At 47.7% G+C, this 27379-nt stretch overlaps 1 protein-coding gene across 1 annotated transcript in view; it reads left to right on the top strand.

Annotated features, from left to right (window-relative positions):
* The window catches only part of DPH1 (diphthamide biosynthesis 1), a 1562622-nt gene that overhangs the window by 909761 nt on the left and 625482 nt on the right, over positions 1-27379 (top strand). Inside the window, exon 5 of the mRNA XM_086955191.1 lies at positions 5234-5388. Within this exon, the coding sequence (XP_086811317.1) occupies positions 5234-5388 (155 nt within the window). The remainder of the gene's footprint in view (positions 1-5233; positions 5389-27379) is intronic.

Raw genomic sequence — 27379 nt, 5'->3', positions numbered from 1 at the left:
ATGGTAACACCGCTCCAAGCCCAGCAGCACGTGACACAGGACAATGAATAGGAGAGCCCAAGAATCGATGGGCCGGCGAGGGGCCTTAATTATTCATTTAATCGCCGTGACAAAGTGTTCCTTAGCATTACAGTGAATTAGCGTTGTGTTTATTGATTGCCTCGATAGCGCCAGACAGAAGAACCCAGGATGAGCGGTCATCTTTTTCAGGGGCACTAGAGCCCAGCGGGCCACCGCCCCTTAGTCCTTTCTCTTCAGTGTGCACACGGGCTGAGAGTGCATTTCTGTGATGTGAGTGCAGAGTGAAGAGCGTTGAAGGTGACAAGGCACCCCGCTTTTGTCAGCGTTCCCTGGGTGAGAGGATTCTCGCCTTGTATTAGAATTCAACGCGCGAGTGTGCACTACCAGATTATGGCATGTAATAGATGTTGTGATAGATGTTCGACTCCTGTTTGCTGACACGGCACTCCATGTAGTGTGAGAAGGCACTGCCGTCCAGAGTGTGGCATGTGGGGGGCACTGTTCCTAAACAGAGTACGGAGGATAGGAACACAGGTTCCCGCCACAAACTCACCGTGGAGATCTGGAACCTGCTCAACTCCGTCGATCCCAACATCGCCTTCCACACGGAAACCTGGATTAACTCAACCTCCACCCGGGCATCGCCACCGACACCGCAGACGGCTATAAGATCATTTACAAGGACCGCATCAACAAACAGAGGGGCAGGCATCGTCATTGTGCACAAAAGCACCCTCCGCCTCCCCCTCCACGCATATGACAACTCGACCAACATGGAGCACCTCCACTTCCATGTTTAGACCAACCCAAACACCACCCTCTGCACCACCCTCTTCTACAGACCCCCTAAACCCTGCCGGCATCATCGACTTTATCGCACCGCACCCTGTCGCCTCCATGGACTACATCCTCCTCGGGGACCTCAACTTTCACCTGGACAACTCAAACGACAAAAACATCTCATCCCTGCTGGAGAACCTCGCCACCGTCTGATTCAAGCAACGGGTCACCTCCCCAACCCACTCAGCAGGACACACCACCCAAGTCCCTCTCACCATATCCGCAGCCACTGCTCCCTACGAAGGGGACCCCAACAGACCCTACTCAGGTTGACTCCCGTCACCGTTGAAGACACCTTCAAGAAACTCGGCATCATACTGGACTCCTCGCTCACAGTGAACTGCCGGCACAACGCTGTATCCTCATCCTGCTTCCACACCCTCCGCCTGCTCCAAAAGACATTCAGATGGATCTCCACCGAATCCAGAAAGACGGTCACCCACGCACTCATCACAAACGGACTCAACTACGGCAACACATTCTACTCCGACATCACCCAGAAACAGCTCAGGAAACGACAGAACATTCAAAACGCAGCAGCCAGACTGGTCCTCAACATCCCCTGCCGCTGCCACATAACACAACACCTCAGAGAACTCCACTGGATCCCAGTCAACAAGAGGATCACCTTCAAGCTCCTCATACATGTCTACAAAGCTCACCACGCTGTACAGTCATCATATCTGAACCACCGCTTCTCATTCCACATACCAGCCAGACAACTTCCCTCCACCCAACTTGCCCAGGCCGCCGTCCCATGGATCCAAAAGACCAGAACCAGTGGGAGATGCTTCTCCTACCTTGCCACCAAGACCTGGAACACCCTACCGCTCCACCTCAGACAATCCCCGTCGCTGACCCAATTCAGGAAGGATCTCAAGACCTGGCTCTGCGACTGAACCTTCACGCCCAGATGGATCAGAGCCACCTCCCCCCGCAGTGCCTTGTGACCCTCATGGGTGAGTAGCCACGCTGTACAAACTCCTAATTGATTGATGGAGAGCATCCATGCCAGTGCACCCTCGGACACCTGCCTGCACCACATCTTCAACAGGGCCGGCACCACCATCGCCCCGAACTCTGCCACACCATCAACTGTTTCATCAACTCTTCCACCTTCCCGGAAGACAAAGCACCGGAAGCACAGAAATCAACCTATTGCTGAAGGAACCCTCTGCAGACCCGATGGGTCTCAAGAACTTCAGACCCACCTCTCTTCTCCCCTTTTCAGCCAAGGTCATCAAGAAGGTCATCAATGCCCAACTTACGAAATTCATCGAACCAAACCACATCCTGGACTTCTCCCAGTCCGGTTTCCAAAGCAACCACAGCGCCAAGACAGCCCTCCTCGCTGCCACAGACGTCATCCTCAACCTAAGGGAAACGGCACGTCCTCCTCCTGGGCCTCTCGGCAGTCTTCAATACCATCTCTCATGACACCTTATGCACAAGACTCCACGACTTCGGCATCTGCGACAAAGCCTTGGAATACATCCCCTCTGTCCTCACCGGCCGAACACAGACAGTCAGACTACCACTGTTCCTCTTGGAATCCACAAAGATCGGCTGCGGAGTGCCTCAGGGCTCCTTCCTGAGTTCCACTCTCTTCAACATCTGCATGGCCCCGCTCACAAGCATCATTAGGTACCTCAGGATCAACATTGTCTCCCACACCAGCAACACTCAGCTGATTCTCTCCCTTACCAACGAACCCCGAGTCGCCAAGAACACCTTCCACGACGGGATGAAGGCTGTCGCCACCTTGATGAAGAACAGCTGCCTCAAGCTCAACTCAGAGAAGCCTGAAGTCCTCATCATGGGCTCCTCTCCCTCCGCCTGGGATGATGTCTGCTGGCCCGAAGGACTTGGAACCCACTGACCACGCATGAAACTTCGGCATCTGTCTGGACTCCTCGCTCACCATGAACTGCCAGATCAACGCCGTCTCATCGTCCTGCTTCCACATGTTACGCCTGCTCCAAAAGATCTTCTAGTGGATCCCCACAGAGTCCTTACGCCTGCTCTGAAAGGTCTTCTAGTGGATCCCCACAGAGTCCAGTAAGATGATCCCCCACGCACTCATCAGCAGCAGCGCACTCTACACCGGCATCACCCAGAAATTCCTCAAGAAACTGCTGAACATTCAGAACACCTTCGCTAGCTTCATCCTCAACATCTCCCACCCGCAATCACATCACTGACCACCTGAGACCTCCACTGGCTCCCACTCAACAAAACAATCACGTCCAAGCTCCTCAACCCCGCCTACAAAGCCCTACACGATGTGGGACATGTGTACCTCAACCACTGCCTCGCATTCCACTCACCCACCAGAGACCACCGCTCTGTCCATCATGTCCAGGCTACTGTCCCTAGTATCTGCGCAAGACCACAGCTGGAGGAATAATCCTTCTTGCAGCAGAGACCTGGAACACCCTGCCTCTCCACTTCAAGCAATCACCGTCACTGCCTCAGTTCATGGAAGAACCTCAAGAATACCAGGCTCTTTAACTGAACCACAGCACCTTCGACGGACCAGTAGCTTCCCCTGCGCCTTCAGACCCTTATGGGTGAGTAGTGGCACTATATATGCCACCTGAGTGATAGATGAGGAGTACTCCTTTTGCTGCACAGCTCAACTAAGAATATTTGGGTGAGGAAGCACTGTGTCGTTTGCTGCACAGCTCCACTTCAGAACATGGGGGGTGAGAGAGCACTACATCGCTCATTGAATTGCGACTAACAGGGACATTACCCCTAATGGGAGTAGGGTGGGTGAGAGGGCTTTGCTACTTATACCACAGAGAGAAGGTAGCAGGCTGGAGGACGCTGCTGCTCAGAGAACGGAGAGCGACAAGAGAAGACCGCTTCTTTTAGAGTTTCATTCAATTCCTATTCAAACAACCCTTTACAAATGCATTCCTGTCATTCTATCCCTCCTCCTAACTCTACTAAACACACAAGAAATCAGGAGCATAAACCTAACACAACTAATGCACAAGAAAGAAAACAATTATACTAATCTAATAACTACTAATTATAGGTTCTGGAGTAGCGTGCTACTTGCTGAAAAAGCACTTCAGTTTCTTGACAGGGTGGTCATAAGCGCTATGTAAATACATTTACAGGGAGTGCTAGGGACGTTGCTGCTAATGGACAAAGGGGACTACCAAATGGTGCGGCCTGGAGAGGAGGGGGGCTAATGCCCCACATCATTTGGTTGCCGTTGGTGCAATTTTATTATCGAATAGTGTCAGGATGCGTAAAGCGCAGAAAAGTTTGCAAAACCGACTCCTGCTGTAATTGATAGGGGGCGCTATGAGGGTACCGGGACAGCCAGCATTTAAGCTTGTTACCCTGACAAGCCAATGTAAATGGACCTTCTTAGGGAGCCCTGGCCTACATGTGCAGCTGAACATGCCATGGGGCTTTGTTTCTATAACACAGTCATCCCCTTCCAACCACTGTGATCCAAAAGTACATTCCTGGTGGTCATTCCGTGAATATAGCATACTCAATGGACCGACGTTCTTCTCCATCCTTACCTCTCACCTATGGAACAAACGTTCTGAACATTTATGAATCACTTAAGCTTACATTGGCTTTAAAATACCTGGTGCTTTAATCAACAATTATCGGGACCCGCAGCATTAAGTATTTAGCGTTTGCACCACAAGCCCATTTCAGGTGACAGGGTAACTTAAAAAGGAATGTAACATAAGTTACCCATGTCGAGTGGGCGAGGGCACTCCCCTGTTAGTGCGGAGAGTGCAAAGTACATTTCTCCGGTGCTTTTTGATGGAAGCCCTACTTGATCCCGTGGGTGAGTGGAGGGAAGACGTACTGACAGCTGAACATTGTTCTTGTCTGCTGTGTAATAACCAACCTGCATTAGCAAGAAGGCTGCTTGCTCCCAAGCACAGGGCTCACCTCGAGGGGACACAGAGTCTTTCATCCAGAGACTGCAAGAATCCTGCCTCCAGATAACCCACGAGTCTTTATCTCAGAGACCGCAAGAGCCTTCCCTTCTGAGACCAAAAGTGTATTCGCTTAATAAAACACAAGGCCCTTCTCCAGAGTGTCTCTGTCAGTCTTTCTGTGAGAGACTCCTACAGTACACCACCCGCAGAGAACCCCACCCTGTTACCCCACCGAGGTCCCAAGAGGTTTCCACTCTGGAGACCACAAGGGCCTTTCTCTCCGAGGTCCCTAGAGGCCTCCCTGGTTGCCCCAGTGGTCCTTGTCTGCTAGTCACAGTGGTGCTGAAAGGATTTGTCTGGAGGTCACAGAATGGCTGTCTTTGAGTCATGTAATGCCTTCCTTCCCTTTGGGATCCCTTAAATGATTGTTTGTCCATTTCTCTTCCCTCCAGTTCCCATCGATGCGACGAAGGGGATACAGATGCTCTACGTCTTTGTGGATATTAAGATTGACACGTCACACTTTGTGGAGACTGTGATGTTCAACTTCGCACAGGGGGCCACCATTGCCCTTGTCAGCACCATCCAGTTTGCATCTGCCTTACAGGTAAGCCAAGAAAACTATCGCCAAGATGGGAGGTGAGCTTTGGAGAACAGTAGATGTTGTAGGTAGTGGGCAGAGTCGAAATCAAAAGTTCATATTCTAAGCGCATCACAGATGTGGGTTTAAAGAGTGTGCAGGTTATCCTCCTGTTCTTGCGTGGAGACGGCTGCAGTATACTGCACCTGTGGTACCCTGGGCCATTGGGTGCAGTCCATACTGATAATGCAAGGCAGAGTTTCGTTCAGTGTATAGGTACCAAGAGCGCATTGCAATTTTGCAGATATTTGGTGCGAGGTTGATTTATAGGAGTCCGTGATTGTAGTCGTTTTGGGTGTAGTTGATTTTTTCCAGGGGTGCCAGCCGTAGTATACTTGTGTTTTTTAGTTACATATTTTTTGAGTGTGGGTAATGCAAGAAGAACAGAACCTCAGAGGGACTTGTATGTAATTAAAAACCATGACTAACATTCTGTCAAAATTCAGGTTTTCCATTGGGTTACCATTCATTTTTATTTTTCTTCTCTTTCTTATGTTTGGATGGGAAAATCGATTTTATTCACATTGCATGAAACAGGTGTTAGAGTAGGAAGGAGCCTGCATGCTTCACGTGTCCAGACACCGCCAGAAGAGTGGTCCTCATGACTGCTTCAGTAAGCGAGTGGGCTGATCATCCAGTAAGCAAAAAAAAGCCCACTGAGGAAAGGCGCTGCAGCCATCAACATTCAGTTTTCATTGCAGTCACCAAAGAGTGAGAGACCACCCAGGAACGAGGACGACAGATAACAACCCTGACTTGTTTATATGGGATTGTCTCTAGTGAACCTTCTTATCTCGAGTGAAATCACACCCGACCACTGTGCACTGTTGCTGGAAAAACTTTCCAATATTTATTTTCAAAACAAAATCTTGTTTACTTTTTTTCTTGAATCAATCTTTCATTCAAAAATTCAAATTAAGAACATTCCAATATCAAATGTGTAATTTACATTGATACATTATTCATTTTTGTATTAGTCATAAAGCATTATACAACAAAATGAGGTTCACACAGTGTTAAAGTTTACAATCATGAACATTAAATCCAGATTCCATTGAATGCCCAATGCATTTCGAGCCATGAATGGCCCTTCTTCAGGGGCCTGAAATCTAAACAGATAAAAATGCAAAGTGATGTATGAACACTAATTCGATTTGTATCTCAAAGCTTACAAACATACAGAGGGCCAACTATTTCTTGTTACATTTACGCCTCGTTTTGAAATGAAGAAAAAACAATCGTGAGAAAATATGAAAACTGTGCATGTGACACCACCACCAAACAGAAACTTTCCGTGCTCAATAAACAACGAAGCTTACCCTATGTTCTGTAGATTCAGATAACACTCCAATCTAAAAAGTACATAGCAAACTGCTTGTAAGTTATTACTCAAGCTGTGTCGTCCACAATAAACCTCTGTGAAACCCGGTATGAGGAACTCACCTCGATCTTAAAATCAATCGCTTGTACGCTCTGTAATTCACACTGCTCGTCTCTCCGTAAACCTGAGCATGGGTAAAAGAAGTGTCACTGTATACGTCCCCTACTTTTGCCAACGCTAAATTCAAAGAGTTCTATATTACCCCTCAACGTACCTCTTAAATCTCTAATGGCAGTTCTCCAATATCCCGATTCCGCCTCCGCAAACAACTCAGAAGAAGGTGCTCAAAGAACACCCGAAGTTCCAAGCACATACCGCCATCTTTACGTACCCTACGCTCACCTGCAGCCAATCATTGCCTTTCCTGACTGTAACCATGTGACACTAGGAGCAGGAGCGCGAACCCGCATCCCTCAGCTCGCTTCCTGGTCGTTTCCCGAGCATAGGAAGCGTCATTCTCAAACTTCGATGGTACCTGGCCTTACACAGCCATCCTCACTTTCTACCAAATGAGCTGGAGCGCGAACACCGCGTCTCTCAGCCCAACTACTTCACTTCTTACGTGAACAACCGTGAACATAAAAAACAGACCCTCACCACTTCTGGAGTACAATCTCCATTACTTTGAACTAATGATGGTGCCCAAAGAAAAAGGTGACAAAGCAATTTTGACAGTGAATAAAAATTAAATTGTGAAGGGAAAAAACATTTCATTATGTTAGGCATTAATGCATACAAATAAGCATGTCATTGATTGTTCCTATTTGTGTGTTATTTTATAAAGCAGAACCACACACATCATAGCTTAAGCGAAGAGTCACATTGTCAATGATATTATAAAAAACATGAAAAATCTATTTTTTCGTTTAAACCCTTTGGGTCCTGGGTCTCTAGCCTCTTAATCCAATAAGTTTCTCTCTGAAGGAGGGATCTGGTGAGATCCATTCCTTCATGTTGTTTGATTTTTTCCAATTTTTGTCTCTAGAGAAGCACAATCAAACGTGAGCTGTGTCTCTTGGTGAATAGCAATTTATACGCAATTGTATCTTAACCCAGTAAATATTCATTTATGTCGTCCATTTTTTCACAAAACGAAATATGCTCTTAAATTCATAGTTACAACATTACTCTTTATTTTAAATTAATATCATTTCATATTGGGATGCACAGTGAATAGTCAACCCTCGAATTTTCTAACAGCCCCTCAGTGTGCCTGCTGCTAAGCAGACCACAGATTCTCATTTTATGTAGGTAGCACAGTGTGCAGATTACCGCTTTTGTCACAGTGATCCTTTTGTTTTGCAGTTCATAAATTAGTCATTCTAATGTAGCTATGAAACAGGGGCGACTCCTCCCCTAGGGCGGAGGAGCGTCACCCCATTGCTTTCTCACAGTGCAAGAAAGCCAAAACATAAAATGGTTATTTATTACCATTTTATGTCGTCTTTGCGCATTGCGAGCGGGCGGCTGGGCGAGGCTGCTCTGCTCTCTGCTCCAATTCCTGAGTGCGCTAAGACTGTTTGGTCGGCCCTCTCGGGCCGCCCAAACCAGTCAAGCGCACTCTGCTCTTCTCTATGCAGGCTACATTGCCACCCCATTAGCCCCTGGCTGGGCGGTATCCTGACCAATCACAACGAGCGTTGTGCTTGGCATAGGGTAGGGAGTCTGGCTGCCTGCTTCCTGTTCCTGTCCAAGGCAGGAGAGCAGGAGCAGGAGCGGGAGCGGAGAAGACGTGTAACCCGACAAAAAGGTACGTTTAATTATATGTTTTTTAATTTTCCCGCGACCCAACCCCGCGACACCCCCTGCGACCACTCACGTCCGCCCCTCCGCCCCTACTTGTAAGCAATGCCGGCCACAACTGCTATGAAACAACTTCATGGAGCTGCAGGCAAGCTGCAAGGCATGGACTTGGAACCTTATTGTATTTTTCCTCAATCTTTCATAATTCTGAGGTTTCTAAAAGCGGTACTTTGGGTAGCAATAAAGTCTTATTAGCACAGACAACCCCAACAATTGTGTTACATTTTCAATCCAGACTTTCACCAGGCACTCTTAACATGTGATGCCTACCAATATGGATAATATGTGACTCATACACCTTGTAATTCTCATTGGCTTGTGTAACATTTTCCACACCATTAATTTACACCCTTGTATGAATCATTGTCACTGTATAATTATAATAAATGTGTGTGTGTGATGTAAAGAGCCCGACACCCCACATGGGGATGAAAAGTGCTAACAAATAAATTAAATAAAAAAATAAATTAGAAAGTGCTGTTAACATCATTATGGGTTCAAATCATTATTAGTGTAATTACTCTTACAGACAGATACGTGTGAAATTCTTGCAGTGCATGCATACCGCTTACATACAGCGTTTGCGCACAGCCAAAAACCTGCGCCCAGAGCTTAGTTTCTCTTAAGCACTTATAAAGTGATGACAAGCTCAGTGCCTTTGCTTCCTTCCTTCCATTTATTTATTGAGTTTTCTATAGCGCTGGCTCGACCCAAAGGGAACAGAGTGCTTTACATGTTTAGAGGTTAAGTTTGCACAAGTACATTGGGTGAGGTAAAAAGGCATTGCATTAAAATGTATAAAAAAATATAGGAGCACATGGTATTCATAGCATTCAATACATTGCATTAGCATCTAGGTGTTCGGCCCAGATAGCTCCTGGCCAGGATGAGACTCAAACAAAAGGAGGACCTAGAAATCTTGAACTTGACCGCTTTTATCACTCAAATTAAGAGTGGTCATCTTGCCATGTGTTACATGTATACGAGGAGACAGGCATTCTCATTGTACTTGGGTATTGATTAACATTCCATTTCACGCAGCTGACACCACATGGGTTACACCTGACAGTGTTAGGGTGGTCTTCCCCCAAACATTTTGCCTTCCTCCTTCATTTTTGCTGATTTTGTTTTTTGTTGGCCTTAGGACTCTATGTATTTACAATTGCCCACCAGCGCTAAAGGGCTTGTGCTCTCCCCTTGGTTAAATTGGCTTACACCCAACTGCCTTATTTAATTTACTTGCAAGTCCCTAGTAGAGCTGTACTACATGTGCTCCGGGCCTGTAGATTAAATGCTATCGGGGGACCTGGAGCACTAATTGTGTCACCCCCGTAAGTACCCCCTTAAACAGGTCTCAGGCCTGCCATTTCAGCCTGTTGGTGCAGTTTTAAACTTCCATTTCAACCTGGCAAAATAAACCTTTCACACTCACAAGAAGAAAGGGGGGTAAAGATGTACTTTCCTTCCGTCATGACATTGGAGGGCAACGAGTGGCTAAGACGCAGCGTTACACCCTTGACGAAAGTGTGAGAATAGGGTGGGGCTCCCACCTTTACCCCGGTTTTGGAGAACACAGGTTGCTCCTGAGGAAAATCCTCAATAGTGGCAAGTAGGACCATAATGTGATTCCTCAGCCCCATTTACAAAAGCATTTTAAAAAAAGGGGGAGTAACAGGGCTCAAGAGAGTGGGATCCTATTCCTGACGACGCCTTTTGGGGGAACATGTTGATGTTGAACATAGATTACACAGGGGATGGGTAGTAAAAGTCCAAGTATAACCCTGATACACTATTTTTAACCCTGCCCAAAGAGGTGCAGAATAAAAATCAAATAGACACTCTCTGAGGTCGTTTAGAATGTTTTGTTAGTGGATGGTGGATCCTAGGAGTACCGTATGATGAAGCATGACACGATTTAGTGTGTGAGGGCAGTTTTTATACCATGAATGATTTCCCATATGGTAATAGGCGGTTGGTGTGTGTGTGTGTGTGTATATATATATATATATATATTCACTGAAAAAACCATAGGTTATAGACCATATATAGTTAGGAATTTGCATTTACAAAACCTTGAAAATTCACTGAAAAAACCTTAGGTTAGAGACCATATATAGTTAGCTGGACATTTTATTGATATAAAACCAATGAAATTCCATATATAGTTAGTTGCACTAACTATATATTGCGCACCCGCAATCCACTGCTGATGATGTCACATATTACATCATTCATGACATGGTCAGTGACATCACTGATGACAACTCAAATGACATCACTGATGACATTATCCAATGACTGTATGTTTCTGTAAAGTTAAAATATGTCTTACATATTGAAGAATGAGTGGATGTATAAGTGTCTGGATGAAGAATTTAGTAGGTGCATGACTGACTGTATGAGAGAGTGATTAAATGTGTCTCACTGAGTGCATGGGTTAGTGACTAAACTGTCTTAATTTGTGCATCATTATGTCTGTTGTTCTGTAAACTGCTGAATGTGTTAATCAGTAGCTATATGAGTAACTATATGGGATATTCATTGGTTGCCCAAGTATTTGTATGGGAGACTGAGTATGTGTATGAGTGGCTGGGAGGTGTATGACTCTGTGCATAGATGTGTGAGCAGTTGATTCACTAGATGTATGGGTTCAAAAGTGCATGTGGAAACAGCTGCATGGGCGGTTGACTGTGTGCATGAGTGAATGGATATCTCAGTGCAACATGTCAAAGTAAGTACATATGTAAAACACAGTGCATGTGAGAGTTGACATATATAACCGTGCATAAGAGCCAGTGAATGTGTGAGTGGCTGTATGGATCATTGTGAACTTGTATTAGGGATCGTATAGGAGATTAAATATGTGTTACAATATTTTTGAATTAGTAAGGTGTGTATAACTGTATAGTTGCGGAAATGGAGGTGTGATTGATTCTTTGCATGACTGAGTAGATGTATGAGTAACTCCATGGATGAGTGACAGTCTGTGAGTGTCTGTTTACACTGATTGTATCTAAGGTTATATTAGAGTCTGAAGAGGTTCATCGTATTATCACATGAATGATCTTATCAGTGATGTTGTCAGTGATGTCATTTGAGTTGTCATCAGTGATGTCATCAGTGATGTCACTGACCATGTTATGAATGATGTAATATGTGACATCATCAGCAGTGGATTGCGGGTGCGCGATATATAGTTAGTGCAACTAACTATATATGGAATTTCATCAATAAAATGTCCAGCTAACTATATATGGTCTCTAACCTATGGTTTTTTCAGTGAATTTTCAAGGTTTTGTAAATGCAAATTCCTAACTATATATGGTCTATAACCTATGGTTTTTTCAGTGAATTTCATTGGTTTTTTAAAAGCTAATATCTATAGCTGTAAAATATATTCTTTATTACGTGACGTATCACGTGGCCACGTGAGACGCCTCATGACGCGTCGCATAACCGTGACGTATCGGCTCTGCAGCGCAAACAAAACCCGTAACGTAAGCGCGCCGGAGCACGCTTACAGATATATATATTTTTTTTAACCTTAATTAGACAAAATCCACACGTGCACATATCTTGAGGCCTTGCAAAGGCACATCAAACAAACAGTCCCTACAATTTTGCCAAGTTTGGTGGAAATCTATTCCTTTAAATTTTATTTTACTGTTTCTCTTGGTTTTCCCCTTGTTACGCTTACCGGAACGCTACCCGGTACGCAAACCGGACGCTCCAAAAACACAAGATGGCGGACTCCCGTTACGTTGCCGGTTAGCTGCCCGGTTCGCGTACCGGGAAGCACCTCTACCGCGAAAAATCGCAAAATTATTTTTTCTTTTGCCCCGCGGGGAACTTTAATAGCCCCATCATCAATCCTAGGGGTCAGGAGGGGTCTACCTTACCCCTTTCCTTCATTTACACCTTTTTTTTTTCCACCTCTCGTCTCTCGATCCTACCGAGAGACAAGATGGCGGCCGCTCCGGACTGTTTACAATGTTGACAGCCAATCACCTTCTCCTCAGACTCCCGTTACGCTGCCGGTTAGCTGCCCGGTTCGCGTACCGGGACGCGCCTCTACCGCAAAAAATCGCAATTATTATTTTTTTATTTTTTTTTTGCCCCGCGGGGCACTTTAATATCCCCCTCATCAATCCTAGGGGGTCAGAAGGGGTCTACCTTGCCCCCTTTCCTTCATTTCCCCCTTCGTTTTTCACCACCTCTTGTCTCTCGATCCTACCGAGAGACAAGATGGCGGCCGCTCCGGACTGTTTAGAATGTTGACAGACACCGGAGAGCCAATCAGCTTCGCTTCGCAAAGTTCCGTTACGCGAAAAGTACGCGAACCGGAGCACTACCCGAGACGCTGTCACAGATATATCAGTTTTTTAAAATGTTAATTTCTCAAAATCCACTGGAGCACATATATTGAGACCTAGCAAAGGCACATCGGGCTAACAGTCCCTACAATTTTGCCAAGTTTCGTGCAAATCCATTCAGCCGTTCGAGCTAAAAGTGAGGCCAAACGCCCTATGGAAAAATGAATGGGAAAAATGCGTTTTGGGACCCCCCTTTTTTCTCGGCCCCCCCTTGACGAAACCCCCCCGAATTTTTAGGGGCTGCTCAGAAACAAAATGTGCCATTTTCCTGGAAATTTCAGCCGATTCCGTCCACAAACGCCAAAGTTATTAGACATAGAATTTTCAAAAGTCCCATAGAGAAAAAATCCTAACTATATATACCTACTGGCGACCGCCAGTAGGTAATATATATATATTTCCCCTTCGTTTTTCTTTGGTTTTATATATAAAATAAAAATGTTGCTAGGCCTAAACCTTCCCTTTTAATACATGTAAGTCACCCTTAGGGTGTGCCCTAAGCAGCTCATAGGGTATAGTGCGGATTTTTTTATGTTTTACATGTCCTGGTAATAAAAACTCCCAAATTTGTTTTCAACTACTGCAAGGCTTACTTTTCCGATTGGGTCAACTTATCACAGTGATAACTTTCAGTTGGAAGCTGGTAGGACTATAGAGTTTTGTGTCTAAATATTTGTAATTTACACCTCTCTTTAATGGTAAATTCGTATTTTAAGTCACCATTCTGAAAATGACACTTTATGAAAGTTGTCAAACATTGAAGAAGCAAATACTAATTCTAACACCTGGATCCAAGAAACATTAGACATGACCCTCCCTAAAGTCATTATACAGAACTGCAATAGGAAAAATCCGGCTCCCTGGTTTAGTCCTGCATTGAGAATATTAAAACAATCCTGTCGCAAGTTGGAAAGACTTTGGAGACGAACCCTCTCGCTAGAAACTAAACAAACATATAGAACAGCCATCAGGAGATATAAAAATGAAATTAAGAAAACCCAGGCAAAATTTTACGAGGATAAAATAGGTGCTGCAGCGAATTCCCCCAAAGAGATTTTTCGAATAGCGAAATCATTGATTACCCCGCCACAACCCCTACCTTCTAGTGAAGGATCGCTCGAACGCTGTAACCAACTAGCAATATTTTTTAAAGAGAAAATAGAGACGATATATAATGCCTTTTCCTCAAATGAAGCTGATCCACTACATAATAACACCGCTGATCTTACTCATGGCCCCCACTTGGATCACTTAGATCTCCCAAACTTAGAGACACTTGATGTAATTATCAGTAAAGTTGTCTCAGGATCTCCACTGGATGTAGCTCCTCCTAAACAAATAAAGACAGCTATCAAAGCTGTCCAAACCACTATATTGGAGGTTTTAAATCTCTCTATATCAACGTGCACAGTCCCTCACATGTGGAAATGTGCTATGGTAAAAGCATTAATTAAAAAAACCAGCTTAGACCCCTCTATATCATCGAATTATCGTCCAATTTCTCTCCTACCATGGCTTAGTAAATTGTTAGAAAAACATGTTAATAATATTCTTACAGTCCATCTTGAATCTAATAACTTGCTGGATGACACTCAAACTGGTTTTCGTCCTAACCATGGAACAGAAACAGCTTTATTGCTAGTGACTGAGTAGGCTAGGAGACTGGTGAATGAGGGAGGAGGAGCCGCAATCATCCTGCTGGACCTCAGCGCAGCATTCGACACGGTCAACCACTCCATCTTGATCAACCGACTCAGAATGAGCGGTATGTCGGGTGCTGCTCTGAAGTGGTTCACCTCCTTCCTCAGTAATCGCCACTTCCAAGTCTTTGAAGGAGGTGTAGTTTCATCTAACCAATCTCTGGAATGCGGGGATCCCAGAGGGATCGGCCCTAAGTCCAAAGCTTTTTAACGTATATATGAAACCATGAGCAGCTGTTATTCACCCTTTCGGCATAAAGATCGTCAGCTATGCTGACGATACCCAACATATCCTTGAAGCAGGCCTTTGCATCCCAAGACCTTTGTCGACGGCATCCTTGATGATGACCCAGGATTCTGCATCTCTGCCCTGCAGCTTTTAAGGAACCGCTAGTACGCAACGCATCTTCGAAGCAGGGCTTTGCATTTAAAGCCTCTCCTCTATGCCATACTCGATGACAATGCAGGACCTCGCATCGCAGCTCCTCAGAAGCACAACTGTGCAACGCATCCTTGATGTGGGATCTCACAGCACTCTGCAGTGGCCTAACTTGGTCCCTGTATTGCATTTGGCCTGAACTAGTGACTTTGTCTGGTGCAAACAGATAACCACAGTTCGTGCTTTGTGCTTCTAAGTATCAGTTTCAGCTTACTCTTTAAAACTGCATATCTCCAGTCAGAGGCGCAACTAGAGCCACATTTCGGTGGTGGGGGGGCTAAGAAAAAGTTTGGAGGGGGGGCTGAAACTTTAAGCAATAGGCAGACTGGAGCTGCAGGGGCTCTTGGAAGGGGTGAAACAACATCAAAGCCTCATTAACATGCACATGGTCTTTTAAAGACCTGTGAAGTGCTCGGGTGCGGCTGTGTGTGTGCCCGGGAGTCGTCTGAGCCCGGGCTGCCACATACGAGAGGGGGGGGGGGAGCGGGGGGGGTTGAAGCCCTTTGATTCCAATGGGTGTTGCGCGCCTGTAACGAGTACTACTGTTTGGATATTTACAGCTTTGGTGTCAAATAATTTAGTAAATGCTACTCTATTTTTTAAAATTGGTGTAGGATTTTACTTGTGTTATGTTTTCACTTTATTACTGTTTGAAGTGCTACATACATTATGTACATATTGTCTTTTGGGTAAGCCTGGCTGCTTTTGTGCCAAGCTACCAGAGTTTTAAGCTTAGATTAAATTGGTGTTTGCTTATATTTCACCCTTTGGTTTCAGCTTGAGAAGGGTTAACCCCAAGCAACCAGTAACCCAATTTCCAACAACCTGCATCTTAAGGCGATACCAGTCATATGTCATGGTCCATCCCCAACCTACCACCAAGTCCCTGGGGGAGGGGTTCCCTTGGCATGTGACCAGGTGCTACAAGCTCATGCCCTCACCATTGACCTTCAACTCCAACGTGGTGGTTGATCAGCCAGGGAATAAAATGCCATCTGCCCACCTTAGTGCCATCCCAACTTTATTGTGGTGAATGTCTGCTGATTTGGCCTGCTTTCCCATCACAAGGGTGACCAGGGCCACCGTAGCCCTCCCGAAAACAAGGGTGCGAAAAAAGCCCAGATCGAACAAGTGAACTACCCTGTCCCAAGATCTGACAAGTGTACCCCGGTGATGATGAAACCTCCTGCAGGTTGCTGCTCCGAATGGAGAACGGACACTGTTCGGGTGCTGCTGAATGTGTCCCAGTGTCGGCACATTCAGGTTATTTTGCGGGGGTCGGCCCGGATCCAGTACAATAGTAGCTGCCAGCTGGAACTATCGGATCCCGGTAGGATGGGTAGGCAGACGGCGCTGACCAAGGCAGCATGAACCTTAAACCCCTATGGTTCTTTCCCCTTGAAGTAAAACCTACCGGGTACTGTTGACACCTAGACACTTTGACTTTTAGGCAAGAGCTGTCCCATACAGGTAGTACAACCTTTTAAACTGACACTTAACTAGGGCATGTTTGATTGAGGATGGATGTAAACCACTAGGTCCTGAAGAATCGCAGCCAGAGGGCTAAGGCGAGAAACATGTTGACCTCACGATAAATATTGTAGTCCTGGATCGTTACCTGGAATCCTAATTTCCAGCGATCATAGGCTACCCACTGTTTTTACTTGTGACAGGGGACCACCAGAATAAATTGATCTCCGGTACCTTGTGTCACATTTTAACTCACGTACTTACACTATCCATTCCTCTCTGGCCCCTCACCCGCACTTCACCCGAGGCAGTTGGTAAAAAGATCTCCGTCAAAGAGCCCCTCTTCGAGGTGAGCCCGTTGGGGATTGCACCGCCTCCCCGACGAGGAGCAACCGCCAATGATGAAGCATGACACTCGCAAGGGTGTGTGAGGCCATTAATACCAACATATTGGATACCCAGGGTAGCCCTCCACTGAGCATTACCTTTTCCCTTCTTGTGACCGTATCTTTACCTCCTATAACTCTCTAGTCTATAGGAACAGCCCAGTCTGTCTTTGCCTTACATTGCCAGCTGGATCACCCTTATTTTCTGCAGTTGTGTGCGGGCCGAACTCTTCCATGTACCAGGCTCCCTCACTAGTCCGTCAATGCTACTCTTTGGTATCCACAAGGCTCAGGCAGACATCCGTGGCCTACAGCTTGATAGTACCCATACGGCTCCTTTCTTGCATCCCACCCACCAGGCGCCTGAGCCGCCGGCCGCGTGACATGGTTGGTTGGTGTAATGAATGTCGCTCCGACCTGTCCCATTGTCAAAATGGCATCATGCTGATTATACTTACCTTTAAGCCTGCTCAGAGGGCAGGGTAGATCCGCTTAAGCACTAGCAGCTAGGCTCCAGTGCTTTGTTAACATGCATTAGAATAGAGGTGAGATTTCCTCCATCAGTTTGTCAAGTACGCATTTTCGTTTGTTAAAGTGGCCGCCATGTTTTGCTCCATTTAAAAATCAACCTTGGATAAATAATTGAAGCAGGTAGCATTGAACTTTTTTTTTTGTAGTGATTAAATATGTTTTGGGTTCTAGATATTTGTGGCTTAGTTAAAACCAAAACGTCTGTGCCGGAAGTTTCTAGTTTTCCAAGAATTGTATTCACAAGTAGAATATACATGTGTGTTTCTTGGCCTTGCTCTTCCTCGCGTGGTGACGCAGGGGTTGTTTGTTAGGTATTTGAACATGTGCTTAATTCTTTAGCTAACCCAGCCCTGGCACCCTTCTCTGTGATTCAGTAAGTGCGTTATTTAGCGGTGCCACCACCAGCTGTCTGGTGCGCTCCGATGAATCACTCGACGTCACTGCGTTCCAGGGGGTCTGTGCCAGACAACTGTTTTGTGGGGATGGTTTAGTTCCCATGGGAAACTGTAGAAGGATAAAAGGCAGTGGTTCCTCATACATCTGCTTTCAGAGGTTTTTCTTAGAATTCTCAAATCCTTTGAGAAAAGTGTAAAAAAGAAAAAACACAGCATTACTATTTTTTTCTTTCTCTACGCTGGTCAAATGAATGAAATGAAATGAAATGAATGAAGCTTATATAGCGCATGACTTACCCTGGGGCATCTCCGCGCTTGCTTAGGGAACCCGTCCTGGTATTCCCCTGTGAGATAACCCTGGCAGGGTATCCACAAGGTGAAAGCCAGGCATCCCACCGCGAGGGGCCGATGTGGAGATTAAGCAAGCTACTGCCCAGAGTCACAGAGTGTGAACCCGTGAGTCGAGAAGGCACCGGAGCGAGAATTAACAAGTCCATGGAATTTTTGAGCCCAAGACCCGCCGAGGCGGGGAATTGAACCCTGGTCCAGGGCCGAACTCAAGCTCCAGGTCTACCGCCTCTAACCCCTGAGCCACACTTCTCCACAAATGAAGGGAGACTTCTTACAGTCCAAGATGGCCGCGATTTCTGGTGCTCATCAAACCGCCTTCTAATCGTCATGGCCATCCTGTTGTGTGCAGCAGATGGTTCAGTGATGGTTATCACACCAGAAACACCTTTTATACATTACGTCCAAAGCAACGGTTCGCACTGCATATTTACCAGCTTTAACGTGAGGGAAATGTACACATTTTCAAGTGACCAAAAAGGTTTTAGCTGTTGGTTAAATCAGCACAATGGGTGTTCTAATGCTCTTACTTTCTATCTGCATTCTGTGCACTGCTGTCTGCACTGTGTAAGAGGGAAGCTTACCGCTGCAGCCCATTCTGTGTACTGCCGTCTACGCTGTGTAAAAGGGAAGCTTGCACTGCTGCAGCCCTTTCTGTGTACTGCCGTCTACGCTGGGTAAAAGGGAAGCTTGTACCGCTGCAGCCCATTCTGTGCAGTGCTGTCTGTGGTGTGTAAGAGGGAAGCTTTCACCGCTGCAGCCCATTCTGTGCACTGCCGTCTACGCTGGGTAAAAGGGAAGCTTGTACCGCTGCAGCCCATTCTGTGCAGTGCTGTCTGTGGTGTGTAAGAGGGAAGCTTGCACCGCTGCAGCCCTTTCTGTGCACTGCTGTCTGTGGTGTGTAAGAGGGACGCTTGCACCGCTGCAGCCCATTCTGTGCACTGCTGTCTACGGTGTGCAAGAGGGAAGTTTGCACCGCGGTACCCATTCTGTGTACTGCCGTCTACACTGTGTAAAAGGGAAGCTTGCACCGCTGCAGCCCTTTCTGTGCACTGCTGTCTGTGGTGTGTAAGAGGGAAGCTTGCACCGCTGCAGCCCATTCTGTGCACTGCTGTCAACGGTGTGTACGAGGGAAGCTTGCACCGCTGCAGCCCATTCTGTGCACTGCTGTCTACGGTGTGTAAGAGGGAAGCTTGCATCGCTACAGCCCATTCTGTGCACTGCTGTCTGCGCTGTGTAAGAGGAAAGCTTGCACCGCTGCAGCCCTTTCTTTGCACTGCTGTCTACGGTCTGTAAGAGGTAAGCTTGCACCGCTGCAGCCCATTCTGTGCACTGCTGTCTACGGTGTGTAAGAGGGAAGCTTTCACCGCTGCAGCCCATTCTGTGCACTGCTGTCTACGCTGTGTAAGAGGGAATCTTACTGCTGCAGCCCATTCTGTGTACTGCCGTCTATGCTTGTACAGCTGCAGCCCATTGTGAGCACTGCTGTCTACGCTGTGTAAGAGGGAAGCTTGCACCGCTGCAGCCCATTCTGTGCACTGCTGTCTAAGCTGTGTAAGAGGGAAGCTTGCACCGCTGCAGCCCATTCTGTGCACTGCTGTCTACGCTGTGTAAGAGGGAAGCTTGCACTGCTGCAGCCCATTCTGTGCACTGGTGTCTACCGTGTGTAAGAGGAAAGCTTGCACCCCTGCAGCCCATTCTGTGCACTGCTGTTTACGCTGTGTAAGAGGGAAGCTGGTTCCGCTGCAGCCCATTCTGTGCACTGCTGTCTATGGTGTGAAGGAGGGAAGTTTGCACCCAGGGCTTGAGTTGGGGTACCACGCGGGTGGAAAGCGTCCCCCCACTTATTTTACTGGGAGCTGGATAACTGGAGCAAATGGAGCCACACATTCACTCTTTGGCCTCTCGGGCAAAATCGGAGCTCATTCAGAACGCTGCTCTCGTGCTGGCCTCTCTGATGCAGTCACATCTAAGGAATGAGCGAGGGTAGGCAATGAGTATGATGGTGCAAGCCACCTTTCGTTATGTCACTTCCCTTTGTGAAGTCGGCGTCCCCCCACTTCTTTTTAGGTGTCGCCTATTCCATCCCATAGGGATGATAGGCGATTTTATAGTAAGCGGTCCGAAAAGTCTACCTAGCTGCGGATCGCGTACAGTTAATGTGAGCCAGGCGCGTGCATATCGCACACCGCACACCCACATCATTGCCAGCCACATCCCACACCATTTGTCTGAGCCTCGGCATCATACTTCAAAGGAAGCCGCTCCCCCCTCGTCCCCCCACCCCCATCAGTCTTCAAAGGAAGCCGCTCCCCCGCCACGCAATGCCGAGAGCTTAACGGAACTTCAAACTTTCTGGTGAAAAACATTGTAAACTTCACATAAATATCTCCCACACTTTTGTTCAAAACCAATAAAATTGTTTAAAAAAAAATCTCACTCGCATGGCGATACACAAAATGAGAGAAACAACACAATGCTGATGCAAGCTCTGCTCCTCAAAGGGGCAGCTGCTACTCCACGCCTGCAGCACGCGACCTGAATTCTCCATATTCCAACATGGTGTGAACTTGAGCACATATGTTTCAGCTTGCCTGTCGTTCTTGTCTCTTTTTTTTTGTTTCCGGCAGCCTCTCTCGTTTGATTGAAAAACCTCTTTCGCTTCCTGGGCCAGATACTTCTCTCGGCTCCAATCAGAGTTGACGTTTTGGTCTGGTGAAAGGTATAAGGTTGCGTTTCCGCTCGCCATTGTCTTTCGCAGCACTCCAGTGGTGACGCATGATTTCTATGGCCCCGGGTAGGAATTTTTTTGTGTTTTCCAGGTGAGGGAAAATTAACCCAGCATGGTGAGTCGACCCGTGCATTCCCAAGGGGTGTTTTCTGTGCTTAAGGGGATGGGGTATGTGCCGCCGCTGTATTCGTATTTATTGTCTGCATTCTACCTTCGCGACATTGTCAGCTCGTTTTCACCTGATTTTTTTAAACAAGAAGCGTACGGTTGAGTGTACGGAATCTATTCAGTCTGCCTCGCCACGTCTTTGTTCTATAACCTCTATGCGTTCTTTTGTAACCCTGTATACCAAACGTGGCCTGCAGCTGATATTTCGTATTGTAAAACTGTCTGCACATTGATAAGTGATGGTGCAAATTACGGCCTGTGCTCGGTTGATTTGGACCACAGGGCCTGAAATGCCAGGAAACGCCAGTATTGTTGAAGATGGTTTCTAGCCCATCTGAATACCGCCAGTGAATTCTATTTGTACGAGGATCCTCATATTCTTTCTTGCATGGGGGCATGTAGTAACTGTAAGGATATACATTAGGGCAGCATTTTATTTGCCAGTTGTCCACTTTTAGGTCATACACACACAACCCCCCCACACATCCCCCCCACACAAACCCTCACACACACAACCCCCACACACACAACCCCACACACACAACACCCCACACACACAACACCCCACACACACAACACCCCACACACACAACCCCCACACACACAGCCCCCCCCACACACAACCCCCCCCACACACAACCCCCCACACACACAACCCCCCACACATACACAACCCCCCACACATACACAACCCACACACACAACACCCCCCACACACAACACCCCCCACACACAACACCCCCCCCCACACAACATCCCCCCACACACAACACCCCCCACACACAACACCCCCCACACACAACACCCCCCACACACAACACCCCCCCACACACAACATCCCTCACACACACAACCCCCCACACACACAACCCCCCACACACACAACCCCACACACACACAACCCCACACACACAACCCCCAAACACCCCCCACACACACAACTCCCCCACACACACAATTCCCCACACACACAATTCCCCACACACACAATTCCCCACACACACAACCCCCCACACACACAACCCCCCACTCACACAACCTCCACACCTCCTCCACACACACACAACCCCACACACACATACAACCCCCACACACAACCACCACACACAACCACACACACACAACCGCAACCACACAACCACCCACACAACACACACAACCCCACACACACACACAAAACCACACACACACAACCACACACACAACTCCACACACAACTCCACACACACACAACTCCACACACACAACCCCCCCCCCACACACACACACCTACACCCCCCACATACACCTACACCCCCCACCCCCCCACACACAAAACTCCACACACACACATCCCCACACACACCTCCACACACCCTCACACACACACCCTCACACACACCACTCCACACACACACACAACCCCCCCCCACACACACAACCCCCCACTCACACAACCTCCACACCTCCTCCACACACACACAACCCCACACACACATACAACCCCCACACACAACCACCACACACACAAAACCGCAACCACCCACACAACACACACAGCCCCACACACACACACACAAAACCACACACACACAACCACACACACAACTCCACACACACACAACTCCACACACACAACCCCCCCCACACACACACCTACACCCCCCACACACACCTACACCCCCCACCCCCACACACACAAAACTCCACACACACACAACCCCACACACACCTCCACACACCTCCACACACCCTCACACACACACCCTCACACACACACCACTCCACACACACACAACCCCCCACACACACAACCCCCCCCACACACACAACCCCCCCCACACACACAACCCCCCCACACACACAACCCCCCACACACAACCCCACACACACAACCACTACCACACACACCCACACACCCCCCAAACCCCCAACACACACACACACACCCCACACACACAACCCCTCTATCTATCACCCTCACTCTATCACCCTCACTCTATCTGTCTATCGCACTTACTATCTATCACCATCACTCTATCTATCTATCGCCTTCCCTCCCTCTATCTATCGCCCTCCCTCTATCTATCGCCCTCACTCTATCTATCGCTCTCACTCTATCTATCTGTTGCCCTCACTCTATCTATCTATCGCATCACCACAGCATCACTCAGCACCACCACAGCATCACTCAGGGGCACCACAACATCACTATGCGCTACCACTGCATCACTGAACGCCACTGCATCACTCGTCGCCACCACAACGTCACTGTGCCACCACAGCATCAATCTGTGCAACCATTCAACAACAACTAGTTCAAATATGTTCTCTCAATGTTTTAAGCTTTATTACAAATGTCACAAAAAGATGTTAATATTTCACTTCTGTTGTTGGATTTTCGTCACAATAAAATACACTGAACATAATCTTCACAAAAGTTATTTACAGGGGGGAGGAGCTCCGTCAGCAAACAAGATGGCTGCTTAGGCTCCCGGCTCCCAAGACCTTCGTATCCCGCCACAATATCCTGTACATTATCCTGATTTTACGCCTAGCCTCTGTGTGCATGAACTTTACCGCACTCCGATGGTGAAATCTGGAAACTTTTATCGGCTGGTTTGAAGAAGTTCCATTGAGTTGAAGATTGTGGCCTACTCCAGCGGTGAAGCCGGGGCCTCGAGTATTTTCACAGCCGGGCTGCAGTGCAACAACATCGGCCGGGAGACCCAGGCTGGGTCCAGTCAATCGGAGTGGAGGCTTTGTTTAAGCCGGAATTTGGCGGCGATCGTTTCTATTGCTCAGCATCGATGGAAGAGTGATTCTGCTTGCTGTTGGCTGCGGGTGGGGGTCCCCGTCCCGCTGACCCGGTACTGGGCCTGATGGAGTTCGGTGGGTCGGGGTCTCTGTCCTGCGGCCTTCACCGGGTTGACCGTGGCTGTGAATAAAGACTGGTCACCCTCCGCATCTGCACGTTCGGGATCCTGTTTGTCCCCCCCCCCCCGAGGATGCCAGATTCACCCGGGGAGGTGATTGTGATTGGTGTCGGGCATGAGATTATGGATCGAACAGTGCTTGAGCATTGCTGAGGTCAATACTGGCAGAAATTTGGGCGTTCCATTCACATGTGGATGTCTTTTTGAGCAAATATGACACGCGCCTTTCTGAGATGCTCTTGGTGGAATCGGACCCAGCCATACTGTCGGAACAGCAATCTGCAGCCATTCAAACCACAGCCATTTTGACTCAGTGCGAGAACCCAGTGATGAAGCAAGTATTGAAACCACTGGATGGTGCCCTGGAGGACGGTGTTCCCGAGGTTGTCAGTGTATTGCCGAACCTTCCACCACTATCGACTTTGGAGGTACCGAAAGGCGTTCCCCTCTCGGAAACTTTTGTTCGTGACTTTCCATTCATTTTGTGGTCGTCCTCTCCTTACTTGGTGACTTTACGACTCCTGGGCAAGATACATTGGGACTTTCCATCTGGGAGGGAGAGTTCTCCTGTGTCTGAGGATTTCGCTGACTCGCTGCCTAGGAGTCGCCATAGATTGATTCTTGATGACTCCCTTCTCATTTATTACTCCTTTGTGTGCCTTTGGGTCTCGATGGGGAGGGGGGGGGGGGGGGGGGGTTGTGTGCTGGTTCAGAAGGGCCAAGGTTAAGATCAACCAGGTCGTGATGGGTTGGAGTGGCTTTTAAGAGTGTTCAAATTGCAACTGTTTGATCTAAGAGGCTGGGTGGTGTGTCACGGTGCCCCCTAATTTCTTCTATAAGTTTTGTCATACCTTGGTCTTTTAGTGATAGGGGGTGTCGGTCTCTGGCGGGGGGTCTAAAGGGGCTGGGAGCCCAAACGGATAAGCCCTCCTCCATTCTTTTTCCTACTTTTAGGGTTTTAGTTATTAGGGGCGACAGGCACGCTGCTAGTGGGGTTAGGCTGTAGCCATTTGCAGGGGTGCAGGGTGGGGGGCTGGAAAGGGTTTTTTTTATTTTGCCTTTTTTATTTCTATGGCCATTTTCTTCCTTCCTTTTCTCTTCCTTAAAGGATCAGTATAGCTGACGATTCATTCGGACTCTTATCGTGTACTTCTATTTAGTGCTTATGCTTTTATGATATCCTGATTCCCGGGTGGGCAGGCCCTTAGAACTGGCACTCAACATTGAATGTATATCGTATTGTTGTTTGCACTGATCCATATGCTTTGCGCCAATGTTCCATTGCAGCGGTTATTATGTGCATATCCTGTCTCTTGCCCTGTCCCCCGTATTTTGCCGTTTGATTGTATGGCACCTGATCCTTTCTTAAATAATATAAAATGGAACCTCTGTCTCTTCCTGGGACTCAGTTGTGCATTTTGATACAAGTTTTATCCTGAGTCGCTGCCGGACCTCAGGGTTGTCGGCTGATGAGCTGTGTCGTACTGTGATATAGGCGGTCTTAATTTTGTTTAGCGGCCGGCCCCTGCGGTTGTAGGCCCATGCTTGTATTTTTTATTGAATGCTACAATAAAGGTTTTAAAAAAAAAACAAAAGTTATTTACAAAAGTTTAAGCTATTGCCATTATAAATTACAATAACCTTTATTTAAGTATTAATTATAAAAAAAATTAAAAGCCATTGTTATGTGTAATAGCAATACATCTAAGTCACGTAAATACAACACATATTGCATTACAAATGCTATAGGTGTCAAATTTGCGAAAGTTATAACTATTGGCATTGTAAATGACAAAGCTATTAATTTTGCTATTTTCAAAACCAACACATTAATAAAAAATGTGTCATTTACAAGACCGGTAGCTCAAACTTTCCTAATGCGAGACCTATTGCATTGCAAATGCTTGTTTTGGGACTTGTGGCCAGCTTGCACCGCTGCAGCCCATTCTGTGCACTGCTGTCTGCGCTGTGTAACAGGGAAGCTTGCACCGCTGCAGCCCATTCTGTGCACTGCTCTCTGCGGTGTGTAAGAGGGAAGCTTGCACCGCTGCAGCCCATTCTGCGCAGTGCTGTCTGCGCTGTGTAAGAGGGAAGCTTGCACCGCTGCAGCCCATTCTGTGCACTGCTGTCTGCGCTGTGTAAGAGGGAAGCTTGTACCGCTGCAGCCCATTCTGTGCACTGCTGTCTACGCTGTGTAAGAGGGAAGCTTGCACCGCTGCAGCCCATTCTGTGCACTGCTGTCTGCGCTGTGTAAGAGGGAAGCGAGCACCGCTGCAGCCCATTCTGTTTACTGATGTCTACCGTGTGTAAGAGGGAAGCTTTCACCGCTGCAGCCCATTCTGTGCACTGCCGTCTACGCTGGGTAAAAGGGAAGCTTGTACCGCTGTAGCCCATTCGGCGCACTGCTGTCTGCGCTGTGTAAGAGGGAAGCGAGCACCGCTACAGCCCATTCTGTGCACTGCTGTCTGCGCTGTGTAAGAGGGAAGCGAGCACCGCTGCAGCCCATTCTGTGCACTGCTGTCTGCGCTGTGTAAGGTTAAGCTTTCACCGCTGCAGCCCATTCTGTGCACTGCCGTCTACGCTGGGTAAAAGGGAAGCTTGTACCGCTGTAGCCCATTCGGCGCACTGCTGTCTGCGCTGTGTAAGAGGGAAGCGAGCACCGCTACAGCCCATTCTGTGCACTGCTGTCTACGCTGTGTAAGAGGGAAGCGAGCACCGCTACAGACAGCCCATTCTGTGCACTGCTGTCTACGCTGTGTAAGAGGGAAGCGAGCACCGCTGCAGCCCATTCTGTGCACTGCTGTCTGCGCTGTGTAAGAGGGAAGCGAGCACCGCTGCAGCCCATTCTGTTCACTGATGTCTACCGTGTGTAAGAGGGAAGCTTGCACCGCTGCAGCCCATTCTGTGCACTGCTGTCTGCGCTGTGTAAGAGGGAAGCGAGCACTGCTACAACCCATTCTGTGCACTGCTGTCTGCGCTGTGTAAGAGGGAAGCTTGCACCGCTGCAGCCCATTCTGTGCACTGCTGTCTGCGCTGTGTAAGAGGGAAGCGAGCACCGCTGCAGCCCATTCTGTGCACTGCTGTCTACGCTGTGTAAGAGGGAAGCGAGCACCACTGCAGCCCATTCTGTGCACTGCTGTCTACGCTGTGTAAGAGGGAAGCGAGCACCGCTACAGACAGCCCATTCTGTGCACTGCTGTCTACGCTGTGTAAGAGGGAAGCGAGCACCGCTGCAGCCCATTCTGTGCACTGCTGTCTGCGCTGTGTAAGAGGGGAGCGAGCACCGCTGCAGCCCATTCTGTGCACTGCTGTCTGCGC

Source organism: Lissotriton vulgaris, chromosome 2_1 (assembly GCF_964263255.1).
Source record: "Lissotriton vulgaris chromosome 2_1, aLisVul1.2, whole genome shotgun sequence".
In the NCBI taxonomy this organism is placed as follows: domain Eukaryota; kingdom Metazoa; phylum Chordata; class Amphibia; order Caudata; family Salamandridae; genus Lissotriton; species Lissotriton vulgaris.
Note: the sequence above shows the minus strand (reverse complement) of the source record. Positions and strands in the feature narration are given on the sequence as shown.